The sequence below is a fragment of the Pleurodeles waltl genome, chromosome 10 (assembly GCF_031143425.1).
Source record: "Pleurodeles waltl isolate 20211129_DDA chromosome 10, aPleWal1.hap1.20221129, whole genome shotgun sequence".
In the NCBI taxonomy this organism is placed as follows: domain Eukaryota; kingdom Metazoa; phylum Chordata; class Amphibia; order Caudata; family Salamandridae; genus Pleurodeles; species Pleurodeles waltl.
In genome coordinates, this window is record NC_090449.1 from 74,883,516 (window position 1) to 74,909,896 (window position 26,381).

General features: G+C 44.3%; 1 protein-coding gene across 4 annotated transcripts in view; it reads right to left on the reverse strand.

Annotated features, from left to right (window-relative positions):
- The window catches only part of TSC2 (TSC complex subunit 2), a 239,697-nt gene that overhangs the window by 202,769 nt on the left and 10,547 nt on the right, over positions 1-26,381 (reverse strand). For all 4 annotated transcript variants that reach the window (XM_069209751.1, XM_069209750.1, XM_069209749.1 and 1 more), the window contains exon 2: positions 22,430-22,629. In XM_069209751.1, the coding sequence (XP_069065852.1) occupies positions 22,430-22,567 (138 nt within the window). In that variant the 5' untranslated portion in view covers positions 22,568-22,629. The remainder of the gene's footprint in view (positions 1-22,429; positions 22,630-26,381) is intronic.

Here is a 26,381-nt window from a genome sequence, read left to right on the forward strand (position 1 = left end):
AGAGTTTATTTTGCTATGTTGAGCTGTCAGTTTACACTGCCTGACTAAGTTGCAATGGTAGGGCCAGAGTCATATTTTCACAGTTCTCACTATAGTGGTGGGACAATAAACTGCTGAAATCCACTAGTGACAGTTAACTTACTGGCCATTTTACCTTTTGTACCTCACACTAAGGAATTATGGGTAAGTTAACTAACCCAACAAGGTATTAGCTAATTTTATACATACTTTTTTTTTGTGGGGGGGGGGGGGGAGGAGGAGGTGGAGGGAGGGGACATGCACTGGGGCCTGGACAGCAGAGCGCAGCCCACTACACAGCTGAAAGGCCAGCACCATCAGTCTAACATGTTGGATGGTGACCATACAAAAAAAAAGGTCCTTTCCTGCAAATTGGGTTCCAAATAAGTAACAGAGTAAACAGGAAGGTTCTTCAAAATCGAAGGTGATAATCTGTGCCACAAATACAGGCATTAGAAGAGAGAAGGTCAGTTTAAAGACCCTGTCCCAACTGCACTCACCACAGGAAGTGTATTGGTGAAGGGACCCAAGAGGGCCACGCTGCACTTAACCTAGATGGTATGGACATTTGGGAGAGGCACTTGGATACTCTGAAGCACACTCACACAAACATGATGGGGTTAATGCAGGAGGCTAGTACCATGAAGGCTTTGAAAAATCAAAAAAATGTTACAAGACCTGCAGGTAGGGTAACTTAAATAATCTACTCGACCAAATGTAATGTACTTGACCCGAAAACGGGTCTCAAATTGGGTGATCCTAGGCAAATATTGTATTTTACAGTCGCCTTTTTCTTAATTCTCACATATGAGTGCACCTTCAAATATGCGAGTTCAGCATTTCGGCTGTAAAAAAAAAAAAATCCTAGTTTGATTAAATACACTAAAAGTTTCTCCATATAATAAATCTAGCTGACATATAGGGTGCACATGACGCATGCATGACTTGCCTCTTAGTTTACTAATAGCTTTGTCATCAGGCCAGGAGTGTTTCTCAGTTTATGTTTAAACACTCACTTTTAATAAATATATTACTAAAGCATGATGTGGTAGCGCACTGTCATTTATAGACAGTAAATTTCCAAGAAATGCAAACACACCTTCCCACTAACTTGCAGCTTTACTGTAAAACTGTATAATGTATTAACAATAATCTGTGAAAGCCGGGTTTCAGAAAATATTTATCATTTCCACATCACCAAGTAAAATGTTCTGACTTTTTTTCATCCTATTAAAATATTTTTTTCATCACACAGAAGCACAAAAATTGGTCTCTCCCAGCTACTGAAATATATTTTCAAATGTTTGTAAAGTTGACTTAGTTATATAAATGTTGTGTGTTAGGAAAAACCGGATACCAACAGCCTTTCAAATCACATAGGTCAGACAGTTCACCTTACACAATCCTGTAACTCTGCAGTCACGAGAAAAGTATTTGTATTGCAAGAAGACAAAATGACTTTTGACCTCGGTCTCTGAACACAAGCAAATGTGACAAGAATTACATTTAAAGGCATCTTAATTGCTAATTCAGTTTCTGACTGAAGAGAACATCTGTTCTTTGTCCACTCACCAGAAGGGGCGAGTAGGATCTAAAAATAGCTCAAAATCATAAAATAAAACTCGCCATAGCGAGTGATCGAGTTTTGAGCCCTGCCACGGGAAGAAGGTTCATGCTCATAGATCCAGATACAGGAGCTCATAGAAATATAGGTCAGAGGAAGCATCTCAATCCAGAGCAGATTCTCCCAAGTGTCGAAAGTACAGGCACAGTAGCCAGTGAAGAGTGCATGGAGTGTCCGATTGCCCCAAACAGAGGCTGACATTAATGGTAATTTGGCCATGGGTGATGGAGTGAAAGACAAAATGTACTGGATGTCTCCTGGTTAATGATTTAATTGCCCCATTTTAGGACCAGAAGCCTATATTACTTGACCACAGCACAGGCTGCATATCAGTCTCAGAATAGTGAGACTAGTTCCAATTTGCACGGACCAAGGCAAAGTAGTTAGATCCGGGCAGACTCTAAAAAAGGCACTGGTCATGGCTTCTGCAGCAGACAGAGAGGAGAGCGAAATACCAAACGAGGAAGAGTTTGGGTGAGCTGGCGGGGTTAGCTGCTGGATGACCTACCGAGGAGGAATTCTGCAAGTAAGAAGTTGATCAGATTATGCCTATGGCACTTTGGAAGGAAGTCTAGTAGCAGGCCGGCAAAGGAGTGGTGGAAAGACACTATGCTGGCTGCCTATATAGTGAGTTGGTGAATCCTGGATACTAGCAAGAAGTTTGTGGTTTCAACAGTGCACAGAAACGTATTGCTGTCAATGGCCCATTAAGTGCCCCTAGCAGCATACTTGGGCATTCAAAAGAGTAGGTTACCCCTTACTTCTACTGATCAGAGATGCACAAAAACAGTGAGGTTCTGCAGGATCTGTCCCATTTGCCAAGTAAGTGTTAAGTCAGAAGGAAAACCAAGGAACCCTTCAGCGCCTCATTGAGGTACAGATATTTCTTTGAGAGAATAAATAGACGTAGTCAATTGGACCCATCCTCAGCATCATGTAATAAACATATCTTAATTGCGATGGGCCCATCCAATCGCTTTTGCTAGTCATAGGTTACTACCCAGAAAACAAAACTGAGCAGACATTGAAGGCTGCTTTGCCGTAGGGCGTGAGAAGGTTGCAAGTACATCCGTTAAACACCTCAACTTTTGTTACATTACAGAAGGTCAAACCTGCCGAAATTTAATCGGGGAAATGTGTATGGTATTACTGTACTATGCAGATTTTGGTGTGTTAAACACCAAAATGTGCATGTCATTCCCCCAGAAACTTGTAATATATGCTATTTGTTGCACCAAATAAATAACATACCCTGTGACATCGTTATTTATCAGATGTGATAAAAAGCACCTATACTCTTAATCAGTACCCCAAGTTGCTGAGGTGGTCTAACCTCACTGAAAAGCTAATATAAGTACAGGATAAGGCTGGACTGAGTCACAGGAAAGACCGACTTTCTCTCAGGTTTTTCCAATCAGAATGGTTTTGCCCCACTGTTGGGGAAGTCCAAAGACTTACTTCCCCAAAGGTGAAGTAAGGTTCCTAGTAGTTTGATCTTAGAGAGATATCTGTTGGGAAGGAAATGCCCCTAGGGGGTAGACAGTTATGTCTACTACCTTACGTGCCCAAATGAGAGAAACTAGTATCCTGCCGTGGAAGGGTGTACCAAGCACACCTCCTACAGCAGTAGAGGACTACTGCCCCTGTCAACGGACCACGGATTTAGCATGATGGAGACCGCATACCATATTTTTAGAAATCCTACTGCAGCCAGACCTTTTTCCTCTGTCACAAAAGTGGCAGACTACTGGACCAGTCAGGTAAAGATTCAGAACTACAGATGAACCGGATCCTCTCACCGATATACCGAGCATGTAATGCATAAATGATAAGTGTGATAATCGTGATACACACTGAATGATTGTCCTGGTGAACTGAAGTGGCACAGGCCTATGAATTTCCATTTTAGGAGCACTTGGCCCGTTTATGAGAACAGGATGGAGACTGGTGGGAGTGAACCTAGGCACTGAAGTGGGGGGAAAGGAGTCCGGCTTCCCCTTGGAAAGGTGATTATGTTCTTCTGATGCAGCAGGCTCCTGATTAAGTTATGGTATAAGATTTATACCACCATAGCTGCCTCGGCAACGAGGGGTCCCAGTGCTTGTCATACAAAAAAAAAAACAGACCTACTGCAAACAGCCCAAAGATGCAGCATCAAGAAAACAGCCAGGCCTTCAGGATTTTCCTAAAAGATCAATGGTTCTGGACATTCCTAATAAACCAGGGGACATTCCTAATAAACCAGGGGAGTGCATTCCAAAGTGCAGGGGCCTTAGCAAGGAAAGAATGGCCTCCCACTCTGATTCTCTTAACACAAGGAACAGAAGCCAGTTTACTACCAGCTGAACGTAGTGGCTGTAAGGGCATGTACGGAGACACTAGATTGTACAAGATGTGAGACCCTTGAGAAAAAAAGATCTTATGAGTAGTGCACAAGGTTTTAAAGAGCACACGCTTCTCAACAAGGAGCCAGTGCAGTTTAAGCATAAGGCCGGAGACACAGCTGCCCTTTGGAAGTGAGAACAACAGTCTGGCTGTGGCATTTTGGGCCAGCCGGAGCCTGTGAATCACAGCCTTGTTAGTTCCCAGGTAGAAGACAATGTTACAGTAGTCTAACCAAGAAAGAATAGCTGCCTGAATAATTACTTGTCGGGTAGAAGGGTAAAACAAAATCTGAGAATGGGGTAATGCTCATGCATGAGTCCAAAGCACATGCCGACCACTTATTTTGTCTGTGCTTCGAAAGTTAGTGACTTATCCTCCCAGACACCAAGGGTTTTAACCACAGACTTAGGACAAGAAGGAGGACCGAGTGAGGGAGGCCACCAGTGGTCGCACCAAATGTGGGTGTCATTCCCTACAAGGAGAATCTCTGTTTTGCTAGAGTTTAGTTGCAAACAGTTAGCCTTCATAGCCTCTGCAACTAACATACCCCCTTTGGCCGTATCAGACATGGGGTTGTTGGTAAGAGAGCACAAGCTGGATGTCATCTGTGTTGGGCACCAACGTAAGGCTCAGGGATTTTACAGCCTGAGCCAAAAGTTAGATGCAAATATTTAACAAAGTGGGGCTCAAAGAGGAACCCTGGGGAACGCCGTGATGTGGAATGTGCAAATGGGAAGTATATGGGGAGGGAGGGGAAATAACCTGAAAAGCACGATCAGAGAGATAGGAGGAATAACAGGCTAAGTCCAGGCCATCTATACCAATCTCCTGAAGGTGCTGAAGCAGAATTTTGTGTGAGCCAGTGTCAAATACAACACTTAAGTCAAGTAGGACCAAGGTAGGAGACCTGTGTTCATCTAAGGTGCCACAGAGTTGCTCAGTGACTGCAAGAAGAGCAGACTCCATGCTGTGTAATGGCCTAAAACCGTTCTGGGATATATCCAGGATCAGACTGCCTTCTAAGAACTTTGCTAAAATAGCATTGATGTGTGTCTCTATGACCTTAGCACGAAAAGGCAGAAGAGAGATAGGGCGGACGTATTCTGGTTTGGAAGCATCCAGAGCAGGTTTTTTCAAAGAGGAATAACCTTAGCATGTTTCCAGGGATCCGAGACGACTGCTGATGACAAAAAGATTGATGAGTTCCAAGCAGGATGGGATAAGGCAATCTTGGATATTAAGAAACATGTCTAGTTTAAGAGGATCAGCGGGTGAGCCAGATTTAATTTTGTTACATAAGGTAATGTAGCTCATTAAGTTGTAGATGGGGAAAAAAGTGGAGCAAGGGTGGAATAGTACTGGTGTGACTGTCAAGGATGGAGTCAGTAGTATAATCAAATTCAGAATAGATAGCTTCTATTTTGCCAACAAGGTACTTGGTAGAGTCTACTGCGTGAGCAGGATTGGTAAGGCAGATTTGATATTCTTCCCGAAACTGCAAGGCTGTGGAATTTAATCAAATATCTACTTGGCCATGGGTCAGGTTACTTCATAAATCTACTTGTCCTGTAAAAAAAAAAAAAAAAATCTACACATGCATATTTGCTTGTACTAAAATAAAGTTCACAAATCTTTTCTAGGAAGAAATCTCTGGTCTACTTCTGTAAATTCTTGTGAATTCATGAAAACCAACATTCTGCATTAACCCCAAGACATAACACAGGAGCACTTTTGTGACATCCTGTAAGAATTGGACCCCTAACTACGTCGGGCATTAACAAAGGCCTTTTGTTTTTTAAGAAATTTTTTATTTATTTCTCTATCCATCTATCAGTTGGCTTTACTGTGAGTGATAGTATCCTCCTCTTTCACAAGGAGCATTTTGGCACACAAAGTAGTTTTATTCAGTGCCAGGAACTACTGTGACATTGTGTGCTTTTGGAGATCACGCATTGACAAAACGAAAAGACTGACCACCAATATCGGATCAGTTGGCTTTGCCAATGCTTGTTTAATTTATTGTTTCCCATAATCTTGTTGAAACTGGTTACACTGATTTCCCATTATAATTTTTTGGGGAACTACTAGCATGCATCAAAACATTTACTAAATGCTGCTTTAAAGATATGGTACCTAAAATTTCACAGTAATTTAGCTAAATCTTTTTTCCCCTAGTTGCATTTGTTTCGGAACATTTTATTTCGAAAGCAAGGAATCATCAATCTTGCTTACAATCTTCTGCAAACATTTGCATCTAATCAGAGCATTCTGGGAGCGTTACATATAGCCTCATATTGTTAAACTTTTCAGACCTGTGTCCACAATATCTTTTTGTGTGGACAACTGTCAGTAGTGCAGTCCGAGCTTACAACATTTATTTAACCCCTTCCCCGCCACGGACGTAATGGTTACGTCCATGGCAGCGCCCGTGTGGCGCCATGGACGTAACCATTACGTCCAGGGACTGGCAGTCGGGGGAAGCGCTAGCGCTTCCCCCGAGGGCCGCCCCCCAACACCCCCAGGCCAGGGCTGAAAGGGGAATCCCTTCCCCTTTCACGCCCACCCCCCCCCACCCCCCCCCATGACGTCAGCGCGCGATCGCGCGCTGATTTCATGGAAACGGGGAATGACGCGCTGGAAGCCATTTGCTTCCAGCGCGTCAAGGGAGAAGGTGAGTATTTCACCTTCGTGCGGGGTGGGGGTGCTCTCAGAGAGGCATCGAGGGAAAGGAAAGGGTTTTCCTTTCCCTCGATGTCTCTTTGAGCATTCCTGCTGCCCGATCGCGATGCGATCGGGCAGCAGGAATGCCCACTAGACACCAGGGATTTCTGTATGTGTGTGTGTGAGTGAATATTAGTGTAGGGGAGCGACCCCTTGGGCAAGGGTCGCTCCCCTTTGGGGGCACATGCTTTTTACGTCGTTTCTGCCCCCCCTGCCCCCCCTTGGCCCTATTTTTAGGCCGATCTGCCCCCAAGGGGGGCAGAAAGCCACTAGACACCAGGGATTTTATTGTTGCTGTGTATTTTTTGTGTTGGGGGGCGGCCCCTTGGGCAAGGGTCGCTCCCCTTTGGGGGCACATGTATTTTACGTCGTTTCTGCCCACCCTGGGGGCAGATTGGCCCTATTTTTAGGCCGATCTGCCCCCAAGGGGGGCAGAAAGCCACTAGACACCAGGGATTTTATTGTTGATTTGTATTTTTTGTGTTGGGGGGCGGCCCCTTGGGCAAGGGTCGCTCCCCTTTGGGGGCAAATGTATTTTACGTCGTTTCTGCCCCCCCTGGGGGCAGATTGGCCCTATTTTTAGGCCGATCTGCCCCCAAGGGGGGCAGAAAGCCACTAGACACCAGGGATTTTATTGTTGATGTGTATTTTTTGTGTTGGGGGGCGGCCCCTTGGGCAAGGGTCGCCCCCAGGGGCCCTCATGTATTTTTGGGCAGTTCTGCCCCCCTTGGGGGCAGAGAGGCCTATTTTTTTTAGGCCTTTCTGCCCCCAAGGGGGGCAGAATCCCAATAGCGCCAGAAATAGTATGTATGTATGTGTGCTTTGTGTTGGGGGGTGGCCCCTTGGGCAAGGGTCGCTCCCCCCAGGGGCGCAATGTATTTATTGTCGTTTCTGCCCCCCTTGGGGGCAGATTGGCCCTATTTTTAGGCCGATCTGCCCCCAAGAGGGGCAGAAAGCCACTAGACACCAGGGATTTTATTGTTGATGTGTATTTTTTGTGTTGGGGGGCGGCCCCTTGGGCAAGGGTCGCCCCCAGGGGCCCTCATGTATTTTTGGGCAGTTCTGCCCCCCTTGGGGGCAGAGAGGCCTATTTTTTTTAGGCCTTTCTGCCCCCAAGGGGGGCAGAATCCCAATAGCGCCAGAAATAGTATGCATGTATGTGTGCTTTGTGTTGGGGGGTGGCCCCTTGGGCAAGGGTCGCTCCCCCCAGGGGCGCAATGTATTTATTGTCGTTTCTGCCCCCCTTGGGGGCAGATTGGCCCTATTTTTAGGCCGATCTGCCCCCAAGGGGGGCAGAAAGCCACTAGACACCAGGGATTTTATTTTTGATTTTTATTTTTTGTGTTGGGGGGTGGCCCCTTGGGCAAGGGTCGCCCCCAGGGGCCCACATGTATTTTTGGGCAGTTCTGCCCCCCTAGGGGGCAGATATGCCTATTTTTTAGGCCTTTCTGTCCCCAAGGGGGGCAGAATCCCCATAGCGCCAGGGATACTATGTATGTGTGTGTGTGCTTTGTGTGGGGGTGTGGCACCTTGGGCAAGGGTCGCCCCCCCCCCCAAATGGTGCAATGTAATCTGGGTGATTTCTGCCCCCTCCCCTTGGGGGTAGATTGGCCTATTTTTTTTTTAGGCCCATCTTCCCCCAAGCAGAGAAGACTAGACACGGGAAAATGAAAAAATGGTTAGTGGCGGAGTGTTTGTCAACTGGCGAAGTATTTACTTTTATGATAATAACAGTTTTTCTCCTTTTTGTTTTAGTTCAAAGCTTTTGCTGACTTTGCTGTGGCTTGTTGCAGTTTTGGCAGTAGTTGTCCTGCGGTTTGCGTAGTTGCATGTTTTAGGTAAGTAAATAAATTTACTCCAAGTGAGTATTGTTGCAATGCATGAATGACATGTTTGTAGGTGGTGTACTGAATGCAGGATTGTGTGTGAAATTGTCCTTAGAGTTATGCACAATGATTATTGTGTTGTCTTATGTCTAATTTGCTTTTTTTTTTCTCTTTTTAGTGGGATATTGTTGGTGATTGCTGTGGCTGTGCAGAGTAGTTGCTGGTGAGTCAAGCTTTTTCAGGCAAGTGAGCAGTATAGTTTTTGAGTTTATAATTCTTAGTGATAAACCTATACTTTGTTACTTATCTTACACAGTGCTGGTTGTTGGTGGTGTATTTGTCCAGTTAATTTTAGTAGGAAGGATCATGGCCAGCCGTAGGATGACCGCTCAGCAGGTTGTTAGTGTGCTTTTTGAGTCATCTTCTGACCATGAATATGAGACTGACTCTGCATCTGAGGCAGAGGAGGAAGTGCAGGATTCTGGAAGTGAATTTTCTGTCAGAGATGAATCATCTGATGATGAAGCCACTCTCAGTGCTGATGAAGGGCCTGTTTTAGAGGAGGACAGTGATGTGCCAATGGTGCAGGAGCCAGCGGCTGAAAGGCTTCCCATTGGAAGACCTGACGCATGGGTTGCACCAAACATGGAGCAGCCACAGTTGCCTGCGTTTACTGGTTTTCCAGGGTGCCGAGTTAATACGGAAAACTTTTTGCCCGTCAACTTTTTTGAGTTGTTTATGGACGATATATTTTTGGAAGAGATTGTTGAGCAGACTAATTTGTATGCAGAGCAGTTTTTGAGGGACAACGCTGCCAGACTTAGGCCACACTCTAGAGCTAGCCGGTGGATTCCCACAAATCTGGAAGAGTTGGAAAAGTTCTTGGGTTTAACTTTTTTGATGGGGCTGATAAGGAAGCCGTCGCTGTCTTCATATTGGTCTACTAGTCCCTTGATGGCAACTGCTATATTTCCTGCCATCATGAGTCGTAACCGGTATGAGCTTCTTCTTCGGATGTTGCATTTTGTAGATAATGCTTTAGCCTTGCCACGAGATCATCCTGATTCTGACCGTCTTTTTAAGATTAGACCTGTCCTTGATCATTTGGTAGATCGGTTTTCAGAGATCTATGTTCCAGGGAAAGAAATATCTGTAGATGAGTCTTTGGTCCTGTTCAAGGGTCGTTTGGTTTTTAGGCAGTACATTCCTAGCAAGAGGGCACGGTATGGAATTAAATTGTATATGCTGTCAGAAAGTAGTACAGGATATGTTTATAATTTCCGGGTCTACACTGGTAGGGATTCCAATATTGACCCCCCTGGTTGTCCTCCCACTTTTGGAGTTAGTGAGAAAATTGTGTGGGAACTTGGTAGACGACTGTTTAACAAAGGTCACCATTTATATGTAGATAACTTCTACACTGGAGTTCGGTTGTTCAAGGAGTTGTTCAGAGTGGACACTGTTGCTTGTGCCACAATCCGCTCTAATCGGAAAGGCTATCCAAAAGAGCTTGTCTGTAAAAAACTTGAGAAGGGACAGTGCAGTGCCTTGCGGAATGATGAGCTGCTAGCTCTGAAATTTGTAGACAAGAGGGATGTATACATGCTAAGCACCATCCATGATGAGAGTACTTCACCTGTGGCTGTTTGGGGTCAGGTTGCCGAAGTGCGCAAACCTGTGTGCATCTTAGACTATAATAAGCACATGGGTGGTGTTGATAGAGTAGATCAGAGGTTAGAACCTTACACTGCTGCTCGTAAGTCTTATGTGTGGTATAAGAAATTAGCGCTTCACTTGTTCCACTTGGCAACTTTTAATGCTTTTGTTGTGTTTAAGGATAGTTCTCCAGAGTCAAGGATGACATTTGTGAAATTTCAGGAGTCTATCATAGCTAGCCTTGTTGTGCTGGAACAGGCAAGAGTTCCTAGAGAAGCAGTGGTGGAGGATGTGGCTAGATTGAAAGATCGTCACTTTGCTGAGCACATTCCTCCCACGGCCAAAAAAAACTTTCCTGCTAAGAGATGTAGAGTCTGTGCTCGAAGAGGTATCAGGAAGGAGACTAGGATGTACTGCCCTGATTGTCCTTCAAAGCCTGGGCTGTGTGTGGGTGGCTGTTTCAGGAGCTACCACACACAGAAGAATTAGTGGGAAATTCCGTGAGCGTAAACTGGTGTTTTATATTTTTATATGTTCGGTTTCACGGTTGGCATTAGTCATGTATTCAGTTAGAGCTTTTGTGTTTGTAGTTTTGTACTAATTTATGATTAGTGGTTTCTTTGTTGTTTAAAAACAAAAAAAAGGGGATGGCATGTGTAGAGTGGCGCTTGGCTGGCGGCGTGGGTGTGGTGGCGCTTGGCTGGCGGTGTGTGTGGGGTGGCGCTTGGCTGGCGGTGTGTGTGGGGTGGCGCTTGGCTGGCGGTGTGTGTGGGGTGGCGCTGGGCTGGCGGTGTGTGTGGGGTGGTGCTGGGCTGGCGGTGTGTGTGGGGTGGCGCTTGGCTGGTGGTGTGGGTGGGGTGGCGCTTGGCTGGCAGTGCCGGCCAAACGCCAGTCCACACACTCATCAGCTGGTGTGATTGCTGTATCAGGCATGTGGGCGTATGAAAGTGATGGGCCCTTGACTGGCGCTGTCTGTGGATGCGAGTCTTGTAATGTGCTGGGCCCGTGGCTGGCGGCGTGAATGGTCTAGTGCATGTCATGTATGAAAGGTGTGTGAATGGACTGTAAAGCGGTTGGTGCCTTGTCGTGGCTTTACAGCTCACGAGCTGTGAGTCATTGGTTCAGTTTTTTGGCCTTTCAGTTATTACCAGTGCATTTCACTTTTGTGAAATCTCTTGTTAATAAAATTTGATCTACTGAACCATCACTCACCCTCGTGCCAAATCCAACCAGTATGTGTGGTACAAATGACAAAACCTGCTCCGCTGTAATCAGGCGTCGCAGCACACTTGAGACACGCTAGGTGCCTCTGGTGGGACCCCGATGATGAAGCATGCCACCAACTTGGTTGGTGGGTGAGGGGTCTTCTTCACATAACCTAAGTGTGTTTCTTTTCACAATTTTAGTGTTTGGCACATCACGGACGTATGTGCACACATCAAAGTGATATATTCCAAAAATACCTGTGTTTGGGGGGGAGGGCCCACCTATGTTTTTGGTCCTGGGTGCGGCCGTCATGTAGGGAAACCTACAAAACCCAGAAACTTTTTAAAACTAGGCACCCCAAGGAGTCTAGGGAGGTGTGGCTTGTGTGGCTCCCCCAACATTTTCTTAAACAGACTCCTCTGTAAACCTCACAATTTGCATAAAAAAGCATATTTTCCTGATTTTTCTTAGTAGGATCACCGCTCCAGCACAAAATTCCTACTCCCCAGTTTTCCCCTCAGTCTCCCAAGTAAAATGACACCTCACTTATGTGGGTCCCCAAAGCAGAGTCCGTCTAAAGATGTATAAAAGAATATGCCCTTATAAACTTGCTGTGCTATCCCTTCTATCCCTTCAGGTTTTGGGCCTTATTATGTTGCAGGCACCTGGGCCACCCACACAAGTGAGGTATCATTTTTATCGGGAGACTTGGGGGAACGCTGGGTGGAAGGAAATTTGTGGCTCCTATCAGATTCCAGAACTTTCTGCCACAGAAAAGTGAGGAACATGTGTTTTTTTAGCCAAATTTTGAGGTTTGCAAAGGATTCTGGGTAACAGAACCTGGTCCGAGCCCCGCAAGTCACCCCTCCTTGGATTCCCCTAGGTCTCTAGTTTTCAGAAATGCACTGGTTTGGTAGGTTTCCCTAGGCGCCGGGTGAGCTACAGGCCAAAATCCGCAGGTAGGCACTGTTTTCTCCCAAAATTGTGGATGTGTCCACGTTGCGCTTTGGGGTGTTTCCTGTCGCAGGCGCTAGGCCTACCCACGCAAGTGAGGTATCATTTTTATCGGGAGACTTGGGGGAACGCTGGGTGGAAGGAAATTTGTAACTCCTCTCAGATTCCAGAACTTTCTGCCACAGAAATGTGAGGAACATGTGTTTTTTTAGCCAAAATTTGAGGTTTGCAAAGGATTCTGGGTAACAGAACCTGGTCCGAGCCCCGCAAGTCACCCCTCCTTGGATCCCCCTAGGTCTCTAGTTTTCAGAAATGCGTAGGTTTCCCTAGGTGGCGGCTGAGCTAGAGGCCAAAATCTACAGGTAGGCACTTCGCAAAAAACACCTCTGTTTTTTTCCAAAATTTAGGATGTGTCCACGTTGCGCTTTGGGGTGTTTCCTGTCGCCGGCGCTAGGCCTACCCACGCAAGTGAGGTATCATTTTTATCGGGAGACTTGGGGGAACGCTGGGTGGAAGGAAATTTGTAGCTCCTCTCAGATTCCAGAACTTTCTGCCACAGAAATGTGAGGGACATGTGTTTTTTTAGCCAAATTTTGAGGTTTGCAAAGGATTCTGGGTAACAGAACCTGGTCCGAGCCCCGCAAGTCACCCCTCCTTGGATCCCCCTAGGTCTCTAGTTTTCAGAAATGCACAGGTTTGGTAGGTTTCCCTAGGTGGCGGCTGAGCTAGAGGCCAAAATCTACAGGTAGTCACTTTGCTAAAAACAGCTCTGTTTTCTGTGATATGTCCACGTTGTGTTTTGGGGCATATCCTGTCGCGGGCGCTAGGCCTACCCACACAAGTGAGGTATCATTTTTATCGGGAGACGTGGGGGAACGCTGGGTGGAAGGAAATTTGTGGCTCCTCTCAGATTCCAGAACTTTCTGCCACAGAAATGTGAGGAACATGTGTTTTTTTAGCCAAATTTTGAGGTTTGCAAAGGATTCTGGGTAACAGAACCTGGTCCGAGCCCCGCAAGTCACCCCTCCTTGGATCCCCCTAGGTCTCTAGTTTTCAGAAATGCACAGGTTTGGTAGGTTTCCCTAGGTGGCGGCTGAGCTAGAGGCCAAAATCTACAGGTAGTCACTTTGCTAAAAACAGCTCTGTTTTCTGTGATATGTCCACGTTGTGTTTTGGGGCATATCCTGTCGCGGGCGCTAGGCCTACCCACACAAGTGAGGTATCATTTTTATCGGGAGACGTGGGGGAACGCTGGGTGGAAGGAAATTTGTAGCTCCTCTCAGATTCCAGAACTTTCTGCCACAGAAATGTGAGGAACATGTGTTATTTTAGCCAAATTTTGAGGTTTGCAAAGGATTCTGGGTAACAGAACCTGGTCCGAGCCCCGCAAGTCACCCCTCCTTGGATTCCCCTAGGTCTCTAGTTTTCAGAAATGCACAGGTTTGGTAGGTTTCCCTAGGTGGCGGCTGAGCTAGAGGCCAAAATCTACAGGCAGGCACTTCGCAAAAAACACCTCTGTTTTTTTCCAAAATTTAGGATGTGTCCACGTTGCGCTTTGGGGTGTTTCCTGTCGCCGGCGCTAGGCCTACCCACGCAAGTGAGGTATCATTTTTATCGGGAGACTTGGGGGAACGCTGGGTGGAAGGAAATTTGTAGCTCCTCTCAGATTCTAGAACTTTCTGCCACAGAAATGTGAGGGACATGTGTTTTTTTAGCCAAATTTTGAGGTTTGCAAAGGATTCTGGGTAACAGAACCTGGTCCGAGCCCCGCAAGTCACCCCTCCTTGGATCCCCCTAGGTCTCTAGTTTTCAGAAATGCACAGGTTTGGTAGGTTTCCCTAGGTGGCGGCTGAGCTAGAGGCCAAAATCTACAGGTAGTCACTTTGCTAAAAACAGGTCTGTTTTCTGTGATATGTCCACGTTGTGTTTTGAGGCATATCCTGTCGCGGGCGCTAGGCCTACCCACACAAGTCAGGTATCATTTTTATCGGGAGACGTGGGGGAACGCTGGGTGGAAGGAAATTTGTGGCTCCTCTCAGATTCCAGAACTTTCTGCCACAGAAATGTGAGGAACATGTGTTTTTTTAGCCAAATTTTGAGGTTTGCAAAGGATTCTGGGTAACAGAACCTGGTCCGAGCCCCGCAAGTCACCCCTCCTTGGATCCCCCTAGGTCTCTAGTTTTCAGAAATGCACAGGTTTGGTAGGTTTCCCTAGGTGGCGGCTGAGCTAGAGGCCAAAATCTACAGGTAGTCACTTTGCTAAAAACAGCTCTGTTTTCTGTGATATGTCCACGTTGTGTTTTGGGGCATATCCTGTTGCGGGCGCTAGGCCTACCCACACAAGTGAGGTATCATTTTTATCGGGAGACGTGGGGGAACGCTGGGTGGAAGGAAATTTGTAGCTCCTCTCAGATTCCAGAACTTTCTGCCACAGAAATGTGAGGAACATGTGTTTTTTTAGCCAAATTTTGAGGTTTGCAAAGGATTCTGGGTAACAGAACCTGGTCCGAGCCCCGCAAGTCACCCCTCCTTGGATTCCCCTAGGTCTCTAGTTTTCAGAAATGCACAGGTTTGGTAGGTTTCCCTAGGTGCCGGCTGAGCTAGAGGCCAAAATCTACAGGTAGGCACTTCGCAAAAAACACCTCTGTTTTTTTCCAAAATTTAGGATGTGTCCACGTTGCGCTTTGGGGTGTTTCCTGTCGCCGGCGCTAGGCTTACCCACGCAAGTGAGGTATCATTTTTATCGGGAGACTTGGGGGAACACTGGGTGGAAGGAAATTTGTAGCTCCTCTCAGATTCCAGAACTTTCTGCCACAGAAATGTGAGGAACATGTGTTTTTTTAGCCAAATTTTGAGGTTTGCAAAGGATTCTGGGTAACAGAACCTCATCCGAGCCACACAAGTCACCCCTCCTTGGATTCCCCTAGGTCTCTAGTTTTCAGAAATGCATAGGTTTGGTAGGTTTCCCTAGGTGGCGGCTGAGCTAGAGGCCAAAATCTACAGGTAGTCACTTTGCTAAAAACAGCTCTGTTTTCTGTGATATGTCCACGTTGTGTTTTGGGGCATATCCTGTCGCGGGCGCTAGGCCTACCCACACAAGTGAGGTATCATTTTTATCGGGAGACGTGGGGGAACGCTGGGTGGAAGGAAATTTGTGGCTCCTCTCAGATTCCAGAACTTTCTGCCACAGAAATGTGAGGAACATGTGTTTTTTTAGCCAAATTTTGAGGTTTGCAAAGGATTCTGGGTAACAGAACCTGGTCCGAGCCCCGCAAGTCACCCCTCCTTGGATCCCCCTAGGTCTCTAGTTTTCAGAAATGCACAGGTTTGGTAGGTTTCCCTAGGTGGCGGCTGAGCTAGAGGCCAAAATCTACAGGTAGTCACTTTGCTAAAAACAGCTCTGTTTTCTGTGATTTGTCCACGTTGTGTTTTGGGGCATATCCTGTCGCGGGCGCTAGGCCTACCCACACAAGTGAGGTATCATTTTTATCGGGATACGTGGGGGAACGCTAGGTGGAAGGAAATTTGTGGCTCCTCTCAGATTCCAGAACTTTCTGCCACAGAAATGTGAGGAACATGTGTTTTTTTAGCCAAATTTTGAGGTTTGCAAAGGATTCTGGGTAACCGAACCTGGTCCGAGCCACACAAGTCACCCCTCCTTGGATTCCCCTAGGTCTCTAGTTTTCAGAAATGCACAGGTTTGGTAGGTTTCCCTAGGTGGCGGCTGAGCTAGAGGCCAAAATCTACAGGTAGTCACTTTGCTAAAAACAGCTCTGTTTTCTGTGATGTGTCCACGTTGTGTTTTGGGGCATATCCTGTCGCGGGTGCTAGGCCTACCCACACAAGTGAGGTACCATTTTTATCGGGAGACTTGGGGGAACATAGATTAGCAAAACAAGTTCTATTGCCCCTTGTCTTTCTCTACATTTTTTCCTTCCAAATATAGGAGTGTGAGTAAAAAAAGACATCTATTTGAGAAATTCCCTGTAATTCACGTGCTACTATGGTCACCCCGGAATTCAGAGATGTGCAAATAACCACTGCTCCTCAACACCTTATCTTGTGCCCTTTTTGGAAATGCAAAGGTTTTCTTGATAGCAATTTTTTACTCCTTATATTTCAGCAAATGAATTGCTGTATACCCGGTATAGAATGAAAACGCACTGCAGGGTGCAGCTCATTTATTGGCTCTGGGTTCCTCGGGTTCTTGATGAACCTACAAACCCTATATATCCCCGCAACCAGAGGAGTCCAGCAGACGTAACGGTATATTGCTTTCGATAATCTGACATTGCAGGGAAAAGTTACAGAGTAAAAAGTAGAGAAAAATTGATGTTTTTTTCACCTCAATTTCAATATTTTTCTTTTTCAGCTGTTATTTTCTGTAGGAAACCCTTGTAGGATCTACACAAATGACCCCTTGATGAATTCAGAATTTTGTCTACTTTTCAGAAATGTTTAGGTTTCTGGGATCCAGCATTGGTTTCATGACCATTCCGGTCACTGACTGGAAGGAGGCTGAAAGCACAAAAAATTGCACAAATGGGGTATGCCCCAGTACAATGCCAAAATTGTGTTGAAAAATTGGGTTTTCGGATTCAAGTCTGCCTGTTCCTGAAAGCTGGGAAACTGCTGAGTTTAGCACCGCAAACCCTTTGTTGATGCCATTTTCAGGGGAAAAACCACAAGCCTTCTTCTGCAGCCCCTTTTTCCAATTTTTTTGAAAAAAACGAAATTTTCACTGTATTTTGGCCAATTTCTTGGCCTCCTTCAGGGGAACCCACAAAGTCTGGGTACCTTTAGAATCGCTAGGATGTTGGAAAAAAAGGACGCAAATTTGGCTTGGTTAGCTTATGTGGACAAAAAGTTATGAGGGCCTAAGCGCGAACTGCCCCAAATAGGCAAAAAAAGGCCTGGCACAGGAGGGGGAAAAGGCCTGGCAGCGAAGTGGTTAAAGAGCTCGCACCAATAATAAAGGTTTAACATTGATGTACCATAAATACAAGTTCAAACAGCATTAACATGGATACAAATATTATCTGAACTGCAAACAGTTCCCTTCCCTGTAAACTGGGAACCAAAAGGTTTGTGCTGCAGGGGGTTAGAACTACTTGTCCCAAGGACAACAAAAACTTGGCAACTTGTTGTCCTTGACCCCAAACAATATGTCCTGGGCGTTGGGCTATAGAAATGTCACATCTCTGTGAAACTGGCACCTTGAGTATGGTTGAGGTGAATGCTGGGATTGCAGTGCCTTTTGTTAGAGTGCAAAGGGTGCTTCAGAAGGGGGTCAAGCCTTTTAACTCTTCCACATCAAGGTCAGGGTGTGTGTGGCTTTGGCCCGCGTTAGTAATGCTACTGACATTTTGCTTCTTGCATTGCAGCGCTTAAACAGAACTGCAGTTGTAGGTGGCAAAATTCCTGTGGGGAGAATAGATGGGGCAGCAGAGATACAGGGACCACTCTCCTATACAAACAAAAAAAAAGCCAATCACCACAAGGCAAACAGCGGCATCAAGAGAGTGAGTTTGTCCCGTGGTGGAAAGTCAGCAAATCCAATGTTAAGTGTGTATGTTGATTGACAACTGCAATCTGCTCACACCTCTCTGTGCCTCTGTTGTGGGTGCTCCAGCCTGGAGATGACCCGGCTTTGAAGAGAACCAATCTACAATTGGCACATTCTGGAAGACAACAATAGAGGGACACAAGAAAGGAGAACTGACCCAAGTCAGCTTTGTAAGGGAGGACTGACAATACAGATCCCGAGGTGTATTCCTACATAAATGTGGGAAATGTGGCCCACTTGTTTTTCCAGTTTCAAGTTTTCTCAACAAGGAGGGCATTTTCTTCTGAGTACCTAGTGAACTACTGCCCTACCACAGCAGATGTCTGCCGGACAGCCAACTTGCTAGATATTGGTGTCTTTTCCACAGGAAGAATTGTTTTCCCTGTCCTGGAACACGTGGAGAGTCCTTCATGGGAGAAGGGGGAATGAGTAAGCCATTGCTGCAGGAAGAGCTGACTACTGTATGGACATAAGCAATTGACCCCAGTGTTGTGGGTCAGTCTACCAGATACTTGTAAAGAGTATGACTGGTGTGCTCCCACCTCAGAGCCAGTTACTAAAGCCGGAGCTGAAGATCCACTCCATTGCCAAATAGTGCATGCGCAAATCACTAAACTGACCATGCTGTTGCAGCTGTGGATCTTGCCTATGTGTGCAGGTGTGGTCTTCTGAAGTGACAGATGCTGACCTTTGGCACACCCTAAATTAACTCTACTAATGCAGCTATGACATTCACCCATGCTCGTCTAAATAGTGTGCTCTATTAAAGAAGAGACCTATGAAGCTGTGGAACTCAGCCAAGTGTGCCTGACGGACAGACTAGTCCCCGGTACTGGTCAACTATGTGTCCCGGCAGACTATGCCGCTGAAAGCAACAGTTGCTAACTCAAGGCATTTGCCCTGTGCCAAAACAACAGTGTGCTTGCCCGTGGTGCCATCTCCTTTGTACCCCACTGGATCATGCTACCGCTACCCAATAGTACCTTGAAGCCACTCAGTCAGCAACCTGGGAGAGGACTGTATCATCAACTCATCCCACGGAAACCTGAGCTATAGACAACAAGACTCAATCGTCTGGAAGGAAGAGGTCTGCCTACAGCCAAGGGCCCCAACTGCTGCAGATGAGGTTAGAGCAGAAGTACGTCTGAAGCACAGCCACAAGCTTCTGCTTGTTAATACAGATTACATAAGTCTTGGTTTGATTTGCGTTACAAAACTTCATTCAACGGAAATAGCAGCATTAGTAATGCCTGATAAACATACTAAGTATTGAATCCTCAGGTCAAGATGAACTACTACAGCATTGCTATCCCTGAAAAGAGCATAACCCCTGTTAAGTAGGGGTAGGTAAGGTGAATGAAAATATCTTGAAAAGATTTATCTTAGTTGTGCTTAAACTGTCGCCCGTGGATCCGTAGGTGTCGCAACAACTACTCAGGGGATCCGCAACTGCTTTGAAAATGAAATATTAACAGATTGTGTATATAAATAGAAAAGAAAATGTAAAACTGGAAATTTTAAAACGTTCTGCATCTGTGAAGTAATTTGAAATTGGAGGCTAAAATTTAAGTTTGTGTCCTCAGATTGATTTAACGGAGGAACGCAACATTCATCAAACAGAATACAGTATGGTTGATGGGTGGCCTCAATTGGATTTAAAAAACCACTAACCTTCACATTAAAAATTCGATTTATTTTTAGATTTGATTGTAAATTAAATAAAATATAAAATACATTTGTGCTTTTGTTTGATTAATGCACTGTTCTATATTTGTGCATATTGTCTGGAGGTTCAAATCATGAAAATTACTTAGGTAGGAGTCCCCGGCTTCCAGCAACGTCTCAATAGGTGTCTCTGAATTCCAAAAAGGATTCAGTGGTGATTCTCTGATTCCTGTCATGATTAAGTGGGGGTCCACAGTAGTCAAAGGTTAGGAACCACTGTGTAATCCTATTAGGAGAGTCAAGAACAGATTTCCAGTTTAGGTGGTGTGGCAGAAATGTTGGTTCAAAAGAAAAGCATAAAAGAACAGATTGCTGTCAAATGTGCATTTTTTGAGAGAGCTTTTGCATCCAGTATTTCGCAAATCTATCATATACAAGAGAAACAGGCCACTCAGAAGACTACCTGTATAGCACGGAAGGCCAAACATGACCACAGATATCTTCTAGGAAGTGTCACTGAGTAGTTGTAATGCCTATGAACAGTACCTGTTTACCCTTAAGGAATAAAGATTGCATGCTCAGCTACAGATAGGAAGGTGTATATATCTGCTATGCAAAGACCTAATGGATATTGCATTATAATGAGTTAACCTACATAATTATATATCAATACGAAGAAAGGGTCCGACAAAAAGACGCAGTGTCCTAAAGCAGGTAAATCAACACTATTGGAGGGAAACCATCTCCCTAAAACGAAATGACATTTCTTTGTGGACACTCCAGTGCTTCAGCAAGCCATTTTATTCATTGGAAGTATGCCCTCATTCCAGTAAAACTACATGAAGAAGGGTAGTGGATCTATGTAATCCTGCAAGACATAGCATCAGTGATGTAGTGGGTGAAGGCACTGGAAATATTAGGTTAAATTAAAGAAAAACCTTTTCATAGCGAAACACACCGTCACCTCAATTTCACTCAATATCAATATAAAACCACTTTTTCCTAAAGGGCGCATACAGGGTCCCACTGGAAAACAAATAATCACTAGTATCTTCAAATGGGTGAGGAATACAACTTAAAGGGTTCAGTAGTTTGGTAACTGGTGTTTCTCAAAACACAAAAACCTACACATAAAGCTTAAAGTATAGTGGCCCAGTAGCAAGTAAGTTAGAGACCCGTTATGTTGGAAATCGGAAAGCAGGCGAAAGTCTTAAGCAATTCATATGTTGAGGTTACAAAAAGAACCATTAGCATATGCTGAACTGGGAAAGTAGCTTATGTTTAACAACAAGCTCAGGTGGTAAACCACAGCACACTCAATGTGCAATGATAGTGGAACAAATATCATTATAAGGATGTGCAGCACAGGAAGAAAAGCCCAGCTTCAGTCTCAGGTGACATGACAGGGGACAGAAGGAAACTGGAGACACTATCAAAAGTAAACAAAACCTTTGACAGTATAAATAGATATAAGTCTTTATAAAAACGCAGCTAAAACAAACACCAAAAACGCAAAGTCAAACTATGAAATAAAACGGAGATAAACAGTTTCAGAAAGGCGAAAGATAAGTTAGCACGTTCATGTCACAGATAACACTAACACAGGGTAAGGCTTACCAGTAACCTCCATCTTGTGGAGGTTAGTTTAGAAAGGATGAATCATTTCTGCTTGCACTCAGGAGCATAACATATGGAATCTGCCTGAGTTACACTGGCTCAGTCTTGATGCATTTGCTTTGTGACCTCACTACATTGTGAGGTAATGATTCAGTCATTGCTTTGAGGGGCACTAAAGATAAGTGGCATTGTGTAAGTTTCTCTGAATTGTTCAAGCCATCATTTATCCATGAAGCAAAGAGTTCTGCCATTTCCAAAAGACAACAGAGTCTGGCTAAATTATCAGCAACTAAGGGTTTGAGGTCACTTCACTAGCCCTGAAGTAGCCTTCATATGGAAGGGTCTAACAGATTTGATCTAAATAACAATTATTAAAAAAACAGAAAAAGATTTGATCTAGGTCAACCTACTTCTTTGGACTAAGGCTTGATCAATCAGCTTGTATCCCCAAAGCATACCCCAGCCCGGAGGTACTGCAGTAAATTGGGTCTTGCTCATTCTCTAGCAGCTTAACATTTCACGTCTATTTTTCCTGAAATATTTCAAGACCCTGCAAGTCAGATAATGTGGCAATTTAGCTCACTTTTCACTTAAAAGATTTTAAGATCCACCCTCCTATGTAAGAACCATGCCTAGGCCAATCGTCTTACAGGGGAAGTCTAACTATGTTCACTAGATAAATGTTTACTATCCAATGGATTTCACAAAGAAGTATTCTAATCCCAAGTAGGTCATCTGACAAGGACATCTAGCTTAATACTCTTCACATGGGTTACAAAGCCCGTCTTGCACCCCTGAAGCACTCCTATCAGGATTGCTTCCAACATATGATTAGCTCCCTTTTAACAGATAAAGGTTCCCGGCCACACCTCTAATTTCTCAACCAGTCCTAATCCAGGAAGGCCAGCAGCTTTTGACATCCTTCTCATTCCTAACAAGATAAAGGTCACAGATGCCTTCTTTAATCGCAGATTCATCAATGGTCCAGCCAGACCAGACGACAAAGCAGGCTAGCTCAATTTTCGCTACGTAAGGAGTGTCTAGCTCCCAATGCCCACACTTAGAGAATAAGGAAGCTCACAAATTCTAATAGACACAACTTTAGCTTCCATCGCAATAGCACCCAGTGATACCCACAGTATACTTAAACATACAATAACATTTTTGAACCGCTAATGAGCAGGACCTTACCTTCAGTATTTCTGCTGTGATTATGAACTCTGCTCGCTTGCCCTCTGATACTCTGCAATTTGATCGTGATGGTCCCAGACCTAAAAAATGTTTGAACTTTTCCCGCAGGCCTGTGTCCTTGCCTGGCAGCTTTGCCATGGTTGAGACAGGATGACTTGATCCACAAAGACAAGTCAGTGATGAGCTTGTGAAAGAGGCTCCTATAAAAACAAATGAAATAAAAGCTAGTCACATAAAAGCATGCGTATGAGACAGTATACTAAGTACCTTTAATGTGCAAGTAACACCCTATGTTTTCATGGCGCTAACAGAACATGTATAGGAAAATCAAGTAGTGGCTAGAGGTGTAAATACTAGCTAAATACAAATTATGAAATTCCTCTTGAAATACATCAGATAACTGTCTGTTTGGCGAGTGAGAGGTAATGAACTGCAGATTTGAGGAAGCAGCTGTAGAAAAAGGCTCTGCCTCCAGTTCTTATGTATTTTACCCTGGGAACATGTAGCAGAAGGAGATGGTAATACCTTAATCTTCTCACTCCCTTTTTCTTTGGGAACAAATCCTGAAGAAAAGGCCAATCCTTTACATAGATTGCTTTATGACATAAGATATTCAATATTATGCTCTCGTCCATCAGAAGCCAATGGAGACTTCTCCAAAACTCAGAAATGTATGCAATTAGCTCTTACTAAAGACTATTCTTACTGCTGCATTTTGTATTTTTTTTTTTCACATTTGCTGCCATCCTTCCCTTAAAGACCCAGATAATAGGCACTGGCGTAGCCCAATCGGTCATTAAAGACCGCATTGGCAACAAGGGTTTGAAGAATGTAGGGCAAAAATCTAAACTTTTCCTTAATTGAAAATGCATGTTGAGTCTACTGAGTTTATCTGAGATACAGTTTGTCCAGAACAAATCCTAAGCATTTAACTTTGTCAGACATCACAGGAGGAATGCCCAACCAAGAAGGCTAAAACAGGTCAGACCTCTCTATTGGGCTGTCCTGTTGCGTTATCACCTAAAACTACCCTCTTGGAGGTACACTGGCTCAATGCACATTTATTGGTCTAGGATACTTATGAGCCAAAGAAAAAAACTAAAAAAATGGAGTGCCTGTAACCACACTCCATGTTACAAGAATTGACAAATTATTATGGACTACTGCTGCACCCGTGAGATGGTGGTTTACAAAACCAGAAGACGCCCCTCCAAGAATGACAGGGTATGAGGGATGTCGATAAGCCGCAATGTGACTTGTGTGACCGTGACAATCAATTAAATTATCTCAATTTGCATGCTAATCTTGTCTTCTTTATCTGAACACCGTAAAGACATATTTAAGTAGTACTTAAGCCAAAACATGAAGTTAAAACTTGACAAGCGTGACTCTGAAAAGGAGGCCTTGGAATATTTTAGTCTTCAGGTGGGTTGTCTATGGATTACTGTAAGTAAACTGCTGTTATCACTCAGTCACATTCAATTGTCCCTCCCAATATTCTTTATGGCCATGAAAGGAACTATTCAAGTACACAATAGAAAAGTCTTGCAATCAAGTCTGCTTCTTTGCAGTGGAGGTGTTTTATGGGAGCTCACTTGTAATTTTAAATTCGGATCGATCACTCAAACTTGCAAGTACATATCAGTGTTATACTGGTTGTTAGCCACAACATCACATTTCTTTTTCTAGTACAACCTTTTCTATCACTGCATTACTAAATCAAGCAACATTTTGGCAGATTGTTTTTTAGGTTAAGTGTAAGAGTACGGACTATTCTATACTTTTAAGTATACTAGTACTGTGGGCTTATAGCCATTTCATTCATTCTCGTCTGTATCATTTAAAAATCCTGGCTTCCTGGTAGTTAGTCATGCCTATTTGTCCCTCCTTTTTCACTTTGGGAGCAGGGACAAACTACTGTATAATTATGCTTTGTTGTGTTCCTCTATTCTTTGGCGGACTTTTTTTCTCATCGTTTCCTGGTGAAGTTTCCCTTTCCATTTGCAGTGCATTCTTGCTCTCAGCTTAGCTTCGCTGTAACAAGGCTGTAAATCAGGCTGTAACCTGGTCACATTTCCTCTTCCTCACTCTGCACCCTCTTTCGCTGCCTTCTCTCAGCTGCCTGGCTCCCACCCTACCTTGGTTTGGATTCTGTTTACTGAGTGTGCCTGCCTAGTGTGTTTCATTACTTGATTCCTTAGTAGCTCGAGGTATTGGAGGGTTTACACAAGTACCAGTTATATTACAAAAGGACATATTCATTGTTTGTAGGCACAGCGGGATTAAGTGCTGTAACTCGAACCTGGGTCCTCAGTTCCAAAACTGACAGCTCTAATCGTTGTGCCACACCTTCTCCCTGTTTTACCACGTTTCTATGGAGTGCATGAGACATTCCAGTTTCTTTCATTGTGACAGCACGGAACACCTCGCTTTACGTTTACCTCCTTCATTTCTTATTTAATTACTTGTTCAAACATGAGTGTCCATGTGATTCTAAACATTTGATCTTAAAGAGACCACAGTTTGTGGAAAATATTTCAGTTTGAAATGAAACTACATTTGTTGTGAATAAAAATAAAAAAATTAAAAAAAAAAGAACAGGCCCTAGTGTGTCTTTCTAGGTCAAATGAGGAGAGGGCATGTGAGTTTGAATGCTGGCTAAAATAGGAATCTCCTAAGTACAATCTTTATCTCTCTGCAAACCGCTGTTGTCATAGCCCAATTAGGTCTTCAGTGCCTGCATTTCTGCTCTGAAAGAAACTGAGACAAATGAGTGTTAAGAAAACTTAGTGAAAGCCATGCTAACGTCCGCATTCCAGCAGAGATGTGAAATTCCTATTCCCCGATGCCCACGTCATATTGTGTGGGGTCAAGGGCAACAAGTTTTCAAGTTTATTTTGTCCTTGGGACATGTAGGCCCACCCCCCTGCAGAACAAACTCTTTGGCTGCCAATTTACAGGGAAGGGAACTGTCTGCAGTTGAGGTAATGTGTGTGTTCTTATGTTAATGCTGTACGAACTTGTATTTATGGTTCATTAATGAATAGTCTTCATTATTAGGGCAACCGCTGTAAATAAACGTTTTAAGGGAACACTGCACTACTGACAGTGGTTCCAGTATATATAAAAAAAGATTTTAAAAAATAGTGTACACGTTTGAAAAGTTTAACAATATGAGGCTAAGTATATTGCTCCCAGATTAGATGCAAATGTTTGTAGAAGCTTGTAAGCAACAGTGATGATTATTTGCTTACAAAATAAAATGTCCAAAACAAATGCAATTACGAAAAAAATGTTTTGCTACTATGAAATTTTAGGTGTTATTTCTTTGAAGCATCATTTAGTAAAATGCTAGTATTTCCAAAACATATTCCTAAAGGAAAATAAGCGTAACTATTTTTAACAAGATGACTGGAAACATGAAAATAAACAAGCATTGGCAAAGCCAACTGATCCGACATTTTTTTTGTGTGAGGCTTTTGGTTTCGTCAATGTGTGTCTTGTTTTGGCATGGCTTTTGAAACACTTTGTTGTTGTGGGAGCTGCAAGCCCCTCACCATTGTAACAAACACTGGCAAAAAGGAAAAAAGGTTTGTGGTCTCAAAAAGCTCATGCTGCCACCAGTGGCATAACAAAGGCCCCAAAGCCCCCCTCCAGTGGTTCCCCACAGCAAAGCACCTGCCCTCATTGAGTCTGGACAGGAGGGGGGCCTCCATGATCATTGCAAGGGCCCCCCGCCCCTCCAGATTCGTTACTCCACTGATGGCAACAGTAGTTCCTGGCACTGACAAAACTACTGTGGTTGCCAATATGCTCCTTCTGAAACAGCAGATGGCGATCACTCAAAGCCAGCCATAGATAGAGAGAGAAATAGAATTATAATCAAAACAAAATGTCTTTGTTAATGCCAGACCTAACTAGGGACCCATTTCTTAAAGAAAGTCACAAAAGT